Source organism: Sipha flava, unplaced genomic scaffold, assembly GCF_003268045.1.
Source record: "Sipha flava isolate LNK unplaced genomic scaffold, YSA_version1 283_pilon_pilon, whole genome shotgun sequence".
NCBI classification, from domain to species: domain Eukaryota; kingdom Metazoa; phylum Arthropoda; class Insecta; order Hemiptera; family Aphididae; genus Sipha; species Sipha flava.
The window spans coordinates 191,690-202,984 of NW_020272950.1; the positions used below are offsets into that span (position 1 = coordinate 191,690).

The 11,295-nt window shown below is 23.7% G+C and overlaps 1 protein-coding gene across 1 annotated transcript; it reads right to left on the reverse strand.

The window, feature by feature from the left end:
• Positions 1-1,778: 1,778 nt before the first annotated feature.
• Positions 1,779-7,370, reverse strand: LOC112685603. The gene is made up of 6 exons (XM_025557531.1): positions 7,330-7,370; positions 6,226-6,385; positions 6,079-6,161; positions 5,910-6,003; positions 5,349-5,465; positions 1,779-1,878 (listed from the first exon to the last, which is right to left on the reverse strand). Exons 2-6 carry the CDS (start codon positions 6,356-6,358, stop codon positions 1,847-1,849), a joined length of 459 nt encoding a protein of 152 aa, XP_025413316.1. The 5' UTR covers positions 6,359-6,385; positions 7,330-7,370; the 3' UTR covers positions 1,779-1,846.
• Between the last annotated feature and the right edge of the window lie 3,925 nt (positions 7,371-11,295).

Sequence of the window (11,295 nt, forward strand, 5' to 3'; positions counted from 1 at the left end):
TTTGAAATCGTTCGAAGTAAACGCAGTTAGTGCTACGATTAGAAATGAGACGTTTCGGTTTAGAATAAGTATAAAAATATTCCCTCATATATTTAATTACTTCTTCCGTCTTCAACATCAAATAGCAGTAATAAAATTTACCTCTCGGATTTACTAAGACTTTTATAAATGGTGAAGAACGGCCTCAGTGTGTAATATGTTTAACTGTATTAGCATCTGATAGCATGAAACTTAATAATTTAAGGAGGTAGAATTTTTTTGCGTGGGAGACTAAATATCAGTAAAGAATTGAGAGTAGCTTTATCAAAATTTAATAACGAGCAGAGATATTTAATATCTCTACTCGTTTCACCAAACTTTTGTAATGAAAAAAAAATAAGCCCACCCGTCACATTAAAATTGACCGATAGATTAAAACCTTTTATAAAAAATAAATTTTATTTTAAAATAAATTTGACATGTGAATATTAATATTAGCCTATATTTTTTATTTGTTTATAATTTATTGTTACTCTAAATATGAATATTAAAATTATTTTTATGAGGGGGGCTCACGTCTGGAATTGACCAAAAGAGGGGGGACTGGCTTAATATTATAAATTATATTTATAATATTGACAACTTTGAATTGCCATACACGCGTAATCACTGCAACTTTGAACTTCCATAACTTTTGAATGGTAAGTTTACGGGATTTTTTTCAAACAGTTTTGAATTCAGCATAAAAAACCATGTATTTATAAAAAAAAAAAATTGAAAAAAAGGGTGTCCGGTAGAGTAGATTTATACCCATATTTTTGTTAATCGATGAAAAGTTTATATTTTACAGAGTTTTAATTTGTACTTGTAATTATTTTTATAAAATATCTGCTACTTTTTATTTGCAAATCGAGTTATTTACCTAAGTAATAAAAAGGTTTGTAACAATAAATATAAAAAATTTAAAAATAAATGAGGTGGAAATGGTAATTTGATAAAAATATAAGTAGATATTTTGTTGCGAGCGAAGCGAGCGGTTTTTTTTTTTACTCATTTATAGGCCGGTCAAAACGTTTGCCCCCCTCTACCGAAAACTAAAATGACGCCACTGGTGTATTAATATAAGAAAAACATAAATATTAATAATATTTATAAATTATAATCAATGATATTCTTAATTAGTATAAGGTAAAATACTAAAAATTACAAATTTTATACATATATAATTAAGATATAGATACTTACATAAAAATATGATTAATTATTAATGTAGGAACCTTACAAGTAGTGAATTATTAAACAGGAAAAATAAATTTACTTATAACTTATAAACTTTCATACACAGGAAATATTATATATTTGTACAATATGATAATTTAGATTTAATATAAATTAATTTTTTTATTTTATTGTTTTTTCTTTTCAAGCTGGACTTTTGCTTGTGCCAAATATAATTTTATTGGATCAATGATTTGTTATTAAGAAACATTTTGAAAAATAATGATTTGTTTAACAGTATCTATAAAGAATAAAAATGATGTACATTGGTTAGACAAATTATAGAATATTTTTAGTTTAATGATGAACAAGATTTACAAATGTATATATATACCCAGCTACTATATTAGATAGGTTACAATTTATTAAAAATTATACTTCATACTGAGATTCATTGGTGAAGTTAAATATTAATTAGTTTTAAATTTATAATAAAATAATAATATATATACTAAAATATTTACCAAAAATAACATTATTGAATTTTAATATTAATAATGTTTTTATTTTTCCCCTATTTATGAAAATAACATCAGTATGTTATCATCAAATATTTTATACATTTGTACAGTTGCTCCTATGCTATCGGTCATATAAACTTTTGTTCAATATCAATAGTATCTAGAAACAAAAATGATTAAATATTAATTTTTTTTATTTTTACTCATCTTAACAATAAATATATTGCATCAGTAGTGAAGTCAGGATTTCTAAAAGGTTCAAAATTGTTAGGTAACAAAATGTTTAAGAATTGTTAACATTAATTTCTAATATATGAGGGGATTGAATAAAAAAAAAATTTGGTATCAGAATTTATGCTTTCTGTAAATTCAATATCAGTTGATGTAGAGAAATTGCATTTTAGACATAACAATCTTCATTAAACAATTCATCTCATACAATCTCTTCTTGTAATATCTTTCGTTTAGTTCTACTACTTTTAATCATTTTTTTGTTTGTGTATAAAATCAAATATTTATAAAAATGTAAATAAATTTTATTGTATAGTTATTGCTGTACATTGATAATAAAAATAATTAAATACATTTCTAAAATAAAATTGTATCATAATATAGGTAATAATACGTATAATTCATAGTACCTAGTTGTAATTTACTTAATATAATTCATTATAACATACTTATAGCTTGAGTGAAAGTTAAAAATATAACTACTACCTTAAATAATAATAACTTGTATTAATTTGTTTTTAACTAAATTAAAATTTGACTATTAGTATGTGACTAAAAATACTGATTGAAATTTAACAGGGAGATTATTATAATGCTAATAACCAACAGCGGCGAATTTAAGGAGGGAGGGGCGAAAGAAGCAAACGCCCTAAGCGGCAAATTTTTGGGAGTGGCAAAATATACTAACTTTTATCATTGATGTGTTCGTGATTTTTTCATTTTCACACTTTTTTCGGTATTGTTAAGTATTTTAAAAAATATTGTTGAGCATTTAATAAGAAAATAAAAAATTATATTACACCTAGTCACCCTAGGTAATACTGAAATAGCAAAATAGGTACATTACATTTATTATTTGATAAGATATAATATTTTCATTCAATGTTTATAATAAAGGTTCGGATATACAGAACGCGATATTCCCTTTAGGGCACATTTACAAAAGGAAAGGAATTATACCTAAAAGTGTTCAATGTATGTTGGTATTTGTAAAACAGAATATTTTAGTTGAAGCATATTTTTATATTGATATTGCTTTAAGCAGTAGCGGATTCAGGGGAGGGGCATAAGGGCACGTGCCCACCCAGTAAATTTTCTATCGATAATTTTTTTTTACGTTACTACGAGTAGGTACCGTTTAAATGAAAAATACAATATATAAGAATAATACTACCTACTAGTATAATAATTATTTAAATTTAAACTGGATCAATATGTTTGCTAAAAAAACGAAGACTTCGACTTCAATTCGACCTATAAGGCTATAAAGTATGAGAATTTATAAAGATATTTTTATTTATTAATGACTAAGTATATGAATAATAACTTGCCTATAGGTATAAATTATTACTTTGGTGTGTGATGTTATGTTATCAAACTATATTAAATATATTACCAATTTTGTTTAAAAATAAAAGTATGTATTATTAATTATGATTAAAGAATCATTATACAATTTATATATGCCTCCCTATCAAAATAATCAAGATCCGTCCCTGGCTCTAAGGATGCTACTATGTACACCTTCAAGTAATTTTTCAACAGAAAAATCATATTCTGCATTAAAAAGGGTCAAAACTTATTTAAGATCAACAAAGGAAGGACATCTTCTTAATTTATTAGCAATCCTCAACATTGAAGCTGATTTAATAAAAAATTATTAATTTTAATGATATTATTGAAACTTTTGCTATTGATTATTTTATTATATATAGTTAATAATAAATATAATATATTTAATATAATAAAAAACCATGTATTGTTAATCATTATGTATATAATAAGTGTTGATTCCGTTTTCTATATTTAATATATATGTATATTTTTTTAAGAAAGGAATATTCACTTTGAATAAAAATAGATAATCTAAAATTATTTTAGATTATGTTATGGTTAGGATATGTATTACTTTAAAATTATCTAATAGAATATTGCATAACAACAGATTTATAATTTTTTTCATAAAATTAATTTTTTTATTGCTTGACTTTGAATTTATTTATATTTTTTGTAAGAAGCAAGGGCGGAAAAATTATTTTGCCCCGGGGCGCATATATATTAAATATGCCACTGATAACCAGGACTATTTTTTATTTATTATTTTACAATTTTTATTTATTAGAATTTGTATGCAATAAAAAAATGTAAAATATGCATTTTATTTACCAGAATATGCAAAAATATGCATTTAAATTTTTATAAGATAAACACAAAAATATAGTTACAAAAAAATCTGGTTAAACTATCATAGAAGAAATGTAAATTATTTATTAAACGACCTTATGGGAGCATTCTTAAGTATCAAATTGTAAATGATGTTAAGTGCGTTATATTTTATTTAATGCATTTTTTAAACTATCATCTATTCTCTTTCTCTAATATCGATGTAAAAATTACAAAAAAGTTATTCTTTTATTAATATTGTTGTGCAATATTACACACTAAAGTTATGATGTCAATTATTTCCAGTGTTGAGCAAAGATTACTAAAAATTTATCTAGATGAAGATAAATGTTAGTTCAAATTTAAATTATTTAGATAAAGATAAAAGATAAAAGTCTATTTATCTATTTAAAAAAAGATAAATTTTTATTTTATTTTATTAATTACTTTACACTTTTTTTTTTTATATAAAATTGTACTTAAAAACTAAATTAAATTAAAATTAAATTATCTTTGATCTAATAGGTATAATATAAATAATTAACAACAAATATTTATAGTATGTACATTTATGTACAAAAAATAAGTAATAAATAATAAGTACTTCATTAAAAAAAAAAAAATACATTTTTTGTTGGTACGTTTATTATAATTTTATAAAACAATTCATAGCAATTTATATAATACTTATTATGGAGTAATATTTATGGTTAAAATATTAAAAAGTTAATTTAACCATTATCTGTAATATTTAATTATATTTTTTAAGAATCAAATACTTATTGTAAGAGTCACTAAAAATTATAAATTAAATAGTCTTTATTAAATATGTAAACAGTTCATAAAAAAATTCTTATAGGCACAATTGAAATAATATAACCAAACATACATTGCAGTAACATAACTTTTAAAATAATAGTAGTTAATTATTAATTTAATAAATAAATTATACTAATAAAGTTTTTATTAATTTTAAATTTTTATTAGTTTTTAACTTTCGAGTTCAATTTTTTGAATTTTTTGAACAAATATTATTCGTATTCATTTATCTAGATGAATAACTAATAAATACATAATAAAATATGGATAATTCAAGAATTCATCTAAGATAATTCATCAGATAACTAATTTTGTTTATTATCTATCTAAGATAAAAGTTAATTAATTATTTATCTAGATAATGCTCAACACTGGTTATTTCATAACAAATGTAGAATTTGGATGAAATGCACCTACTTGATTTTTCATGAACAGAGGTGTTCTTAGAATCAACAAAAACAGTTTCATTGTCACATATTAATTGTTCCTCAGGTATAAATGTAGTAAACTCTCCATTAAAATTATCAATCAGCACTACAGTAAAATAACAACATTAAATTAGTGTCATGAAATAAACTATTTTGCCTGAATAAGTATACCACTATTTATGGATTGCAAATTGTAATCCAAAATTGTATCAGGTTCTGTTTTTATATTAACATTTTCAACTGTGGGAATACTTTCCTTGAAATTTAATTTTTGACGTGCTTCATAACTTTAAATTAGATGAAAATACATTTTTTTACCAAATCGCATTTCGTGAAGAACCAGTTAGTCTAATATGAAAAAAAAATAGCTATTCCCCATATTAAAACCATTTTTGATTTTAAATAAAAATTATTGCGAAATAAGCTTGAATCACTTGATCTTACTTGATTCACCATGTACAGAACTTTCGGTTTTAATAAAATCTGGTCTACCGTTCAAATTAAATTTCAATAATGGTTTAAATATTTTAAGAATTAATTGATTTATTACCATTATTGAGGTATGCTAACCGCCATTTTTTTTTTGGAACCATGTTTTGGTTGGAATTACTTGTGATCGGCTGATTATTGATTTCAACTATTTCCTGTAAATTAAACAAATCATTATTACACATTCTTATATGTTTATTATTATGATCATTTTTATACAAATTTTTTACAATTTTTTTTTTTGGTCGTCCTCGTTTACGCTTGATTTTTGGAAATTGTTTCGTCGAAGTCGGAAGATGTTCAAATTCTGTAACTGAAAAAATTGACAATGTGAAATTTAACACGATTGAAAATACTGTTAATTTTAGTATCCATACCAATGTCGTCGATTTCATTTTCGTCAGCCAAACAGTTGCAATTCTTATGATATGGTCTTTTCCAAATAGGACAAAATACTCTACGAACCCGATTAGATTTCTTGACTACACCAACTCCACTAACTTTGTCCATTAGTATTGAATTGATAATAAATATAATCTAATGTACAATATTAACTAATTAGGAACCATCATAAGAAATATATGTATATATATGTATATATATAATATATTTTTTAGGTACTTATAAATCGAAATAACGTATATATGATATATAGTCGAGTCGCGATAACTTGAAAAACTTGACAACTCGAATTGTGTTTTATTCTCCAAGATAGCAAAAATGTAACAATAATAATACTAAACTATAATTAATACATTACTTTTTAAATATCATAATAATAATATAGCAATATTATTTTCACATTACATTTTTTATATTATTGCAGCACCGAAAAAATAATAATATTACCTATATTATTATATCTAAATTACGAAAATCTTATTATTAATAAAACCATAAAATAACGTTTTATTTTAAATATACATATAATATTATTTTCTAAGTAAGAATATAATCATACAATATTATTACTAGTTCATTATGTATATAATGTATACATAATAGTCAGTAAATAATATATTTTTATACTTATATAGATTTATTATTTAGTCAAATTATTACAATTAGTAAATACAGTAGATTCTCGTTATGTCGAATCTCAAGAAAAAGTTCGAAATATCGAAAACTTCGGGATATCGAGTTTTATTAAAATTTTCTAGATTTTCTAGTTTAATGATATATTTTTATCTCGATACAGAGAAAACCATTTTAGCAAACATTTATCAATATCCAAATAAAGACTCATCCTCATTTTTTGTATATTTCCACAATTGAACTTCATTAGTTTCTCTTTCTGTTTAATAATTGATGATAATGTATTTGGTAGAATATTGAATTCATAGGCGATTTTACATTTTTTACGGTCACCTTTTTTAACTAACTGTATTCAACGAACTTTGTCCGAAAGTGAAAGAACATTTAATTTATGCTTATTTTCTATTTTACTACAAACGAACAAACGACTATGAAAGACTACTAACGTGACTACCAAAGCGCTAAATCACAATGGCTATATTGCAAAATGTACGCAATGTACTGCACTAATGTATTGCACAGTTCCTGTTTTAACCGTGATAAAAATATTATTTATGAACTCGAGATAAAGAAAAACGATTAATTTTATATCGTTATCGAGTTATCGAGAGCAAAAGTAGTAATAGCAGTTTGCACACGGTGCACGCGTGTATTAAAATTTAATACATTGTTATTACGATTTATGGTAAATTAATTGTATTTAACGTAAATTTTTTAAAATGTAAAGTCCTTATAAAGTCATTTTTGGTATTTTTGTGGTCATTATTAGATGTTTATAAATCATTTGAAAATTTTTTTTGTATGAATTTTTTAAAGAAGGAAGCCTTACTTTTTGTTCTAATGTAAACGAAAAGTCATTATTGTATAGCTTGTAGGTGGTTTGCTTTTTAACAATTGCCACAATTTAAAATACTTACCTAATGCACAAACAATTTTATTGGCTGAATTAAACTAGATAAAACTAATTATTATTTAATTGAAGCTAATTCAATTTTATAATTAACAAAAAATATACGAATTATGAATTATGTACCTACCTGGCTACCTAATTGTAACTAGTAGGCATTTATTATATATAATAATTCTTGTTATTTATATAGAGTATGCTTTGTCATGTTATTTATTGTTTTTAATATATTTATTATTAATTGAATTTTCTTGTAAGTACCTATAGATACTTTAGAAGTAAAATTTAAAAAATATTGTTAATTTATAGAATTATCTAATTATCTGCCTGCACACATAATTTATGTTTATTATTCTGTATTCATAGATTGTCTTTTATAATGGATAAAAATATTAGTGAGCGGACTAAAAGGAGAAGGGTTCAGGAAAAGTGTAAGATTTACTGTAGTGAAACTTTCACTAATACTAGTTCTGAATTTAATAGTAAAAATGCAAATAGTGGTTTATTAAATAAATCAACTCAAGATAAAATTGAAGAAGTTTCTCATATTTCAAAAAATATAGATGTATCCAATTTTGTTCAGTTTTGCTATTAATATACTTCATTAAATTGAATAGTTCTTCTATCAGTCAATTACTTCAAGAAACAGTTTATAATAATTATGAACCCACTAATGTTTCACTAATGAAGTATATTGATAGCAAAACTGAACATCATAATGATGGTGATATATTTTCTATTCGATGTATGATTGCTAAGTGGGCTATTAATTTCAATATTCCGCATAATGCTATTAATTATCTTTTATCTAGCTTAAGAGAACATACTTGTTTTTCAGAATTATCTTAAGATTCTAGAATCATTTTGAATACTAACAATGAGCTTAATTATATGAGTAATATAAGATCGGTAAATCCTGGTCGATATTATCATTTTGGCCTAAAGAATGGAATTATCTATAATTTTAAATCTTCAATATTTTCAGATAATCCTTCAGAAAATATAATTAAAATTGCTCTTGGTATTGATGGACTGCCAATTTCAAAGAGTACATCTCATCAGTTCTGACCAATATTAGGCTATATAGTCCCAAACAATAATTCAGTTTTTCCTATTGATATATATCTTGGGACAGAAAAAATACCAGACAGTAATGATTTTATTTTTGACTTTATTTCTGAAGCAAAATAATAAATTTTGAATGGTATTACAATTAATAACAAATTATATAGCGTAACTATTCATTTTATCTGTTGTGACTCACTGGCTAAGTCATTTGTCTTAAAGGTCAAAGGGCATTGTGGATTTTTCTCTTGTACCCATTGTCAAATAGAGGGAGAGTATATACATAATAGAACTTGTTTTCCATCTAGTCAATCAGTAATTCAACCAGCTGTAAGAACTCATGATGGTTATATTCAGAAAGTTCAAGAAGACTATTACTCTGATTCAATTAGTATTTCTTGTGTTGTAGATTTGCCTGGATTTAATGTAGTATCTAATTTTTCATTAGACTCTATGCATATGATCTCTCTTGGTATAGTGAAAAAACTAATTAAATTATGGATGAAAGGACCTATAAGTGTTAGATAACCATCACATAAAATACATAATTTATCACATTCTATTAAAGACTTGACAAGTTCATTTCCGTGTGAATTTTCCAGAAAACTTAGAGGATTAGAAGAAATTGCTCGCTGGAAGGCTACAGAACTGCGGACATTTCTTTTGTATGTTGGTCCATTAGTTTTAAAAAATAATGTATCAAATGAATGTTTCAAACATTTTATGTCTCTAAAAATTGCAATGATTATACTTCTAAGTCTTCATTTTTCTTCTTACTTACAATATGCTCAAGACTTATTAAAATACTTTGTTGAAATGTTTGAAAAAATGTATGGTAGTTACTTAATTTCGCATAATATTCATGGATTTCTTCATATAGCAGACAATTATAAAATATATGGACCTTTGGACCAATGTAGTGCATATCCGTTTGAAAACTACATGAAAAAATTAAAATCTATTCTCAGAAAGCCAGATAAACTTCTTGAACAAGTGATTCACAGATATCATGAAAGTTCAGAAATAATTGATTCAGATTTTCATAATATAATTGATGAAAATGCATATAAATTATTAGGACCACATAATAAAGGCCCATTAATTGATGGAACTATAAGTAATCCACAATATAAAACTACATCATTTGTTAAATTTATTCTTAAAACTAAAAATGATGCCGATTTGTATTTTTATACTAAACAAAAATGTGGTAAAACTAGTAATGTTGTGTTTCAATAGGAAAACATTTTGAATATTCAAAAAATGTTTATGATCAACCAATTTAATCTTCATATTTTGATATACTTCAAGTAAAAAAATTATCTGATAGATTGAATGCTTATTCTATATCAAATGTCAAAAATAAAATTATTTTGTTTTCATTTGAAAACAAATTAGTTGCAGTACCTTTACTGCATTAATATAATAAAATTACCATTTTCCTACATACATTAAATTTAATTAGATTTTTTATACAATTAAAATATTAATGTATAAGATAATAATGATGTAAAAAATGTATATACCTAATTATAATATATTATCAAATTATCTAGATTTAAAATTATAAATTAATTTCTCAATATGTTTTTTGACCACAAAGTCGAAAAGCTTTTTTTAATTATGAAAATCAAAACTTGTTCAAAATTATATATTTTAAATTTTAAGGATGTGGAGTGTTATATTTTTCGAAAAAGATAATACAGTAGAGGCCGTTCCAATAAATTGGTACAAAAATGGGTTATGCACCTGGCTTAAAAAAGATGGAAGAACAAAAATAAACCATAGAATTCAGCCTAACAAGTTTGATTTTCACTTTTATTCTGCAAGACTTTTGAAAAAAGATATAGGTAAAGAATTAATTTAATTAGTTTTTTTTAATTGTAAAATGTTCACAAGCAATATTAACTGATTTTATGCGTATTATCTATTTATTAAAATATTTTTCATAAAGTAACTCTACAAGACACTAGATTAAAATTGAAAATTGCTGAAATTAAGTCTGACTTATCAACAGAAGGTGTTGATAAATACAAAAAAAAAAAATCACCTGTACCAGATCCTTATCACATTTTAATATAAATAACTGATAGTAAAAATATACTAAATTTAATAGCCCATTTTGTATTAATTAATAAGGTTATAATAAAAGTGATGATGGCGAAGATCAAGACGATATAGATTTATTTGATCCAACATATGCACTATCAGAAAGAAATTTTGAAGATATAACAAGTAAGAATTACAATTCTATAATTAAATTAATTTAGTTTTATCATTACTTTAAAATTAAAATATATATATATTTATATTTCACCTATCTTAATTATAATATTTTTATACATTTATTTTGGTTGATTCTCCTTGTATAAAATCATGGTTAATACTTCAGACGTGCTACAATATCATAGAAAAAAATTCTATAGTGAAGGTAATGTAT

Excerpts from the sequence above, each read along its gene's own strand:
- LOC112685603 (XM_025557531.1), bottom strand. The coding sequence starts at position 6,358 with ATGGACAAAGTTAGTGGAGTTGGTGTAGTCAAGAAATCTAATCGGGTT. Across the intron at positions 6,162-6,225 it reads AAATGAAATCGACGACATTG|TTACAGAATTTGAACATCTT; the intron begins GTATGGATACTA and ends CAATTTTTTCAG. Across the intron at positions 1,879-5,348 it reads CTCTGTTCATGAAAAATCAA|ATACTATTGATATTGAACAA; the intron begins GTAGGTGCATTT and ends TTTTGTTTCTAG.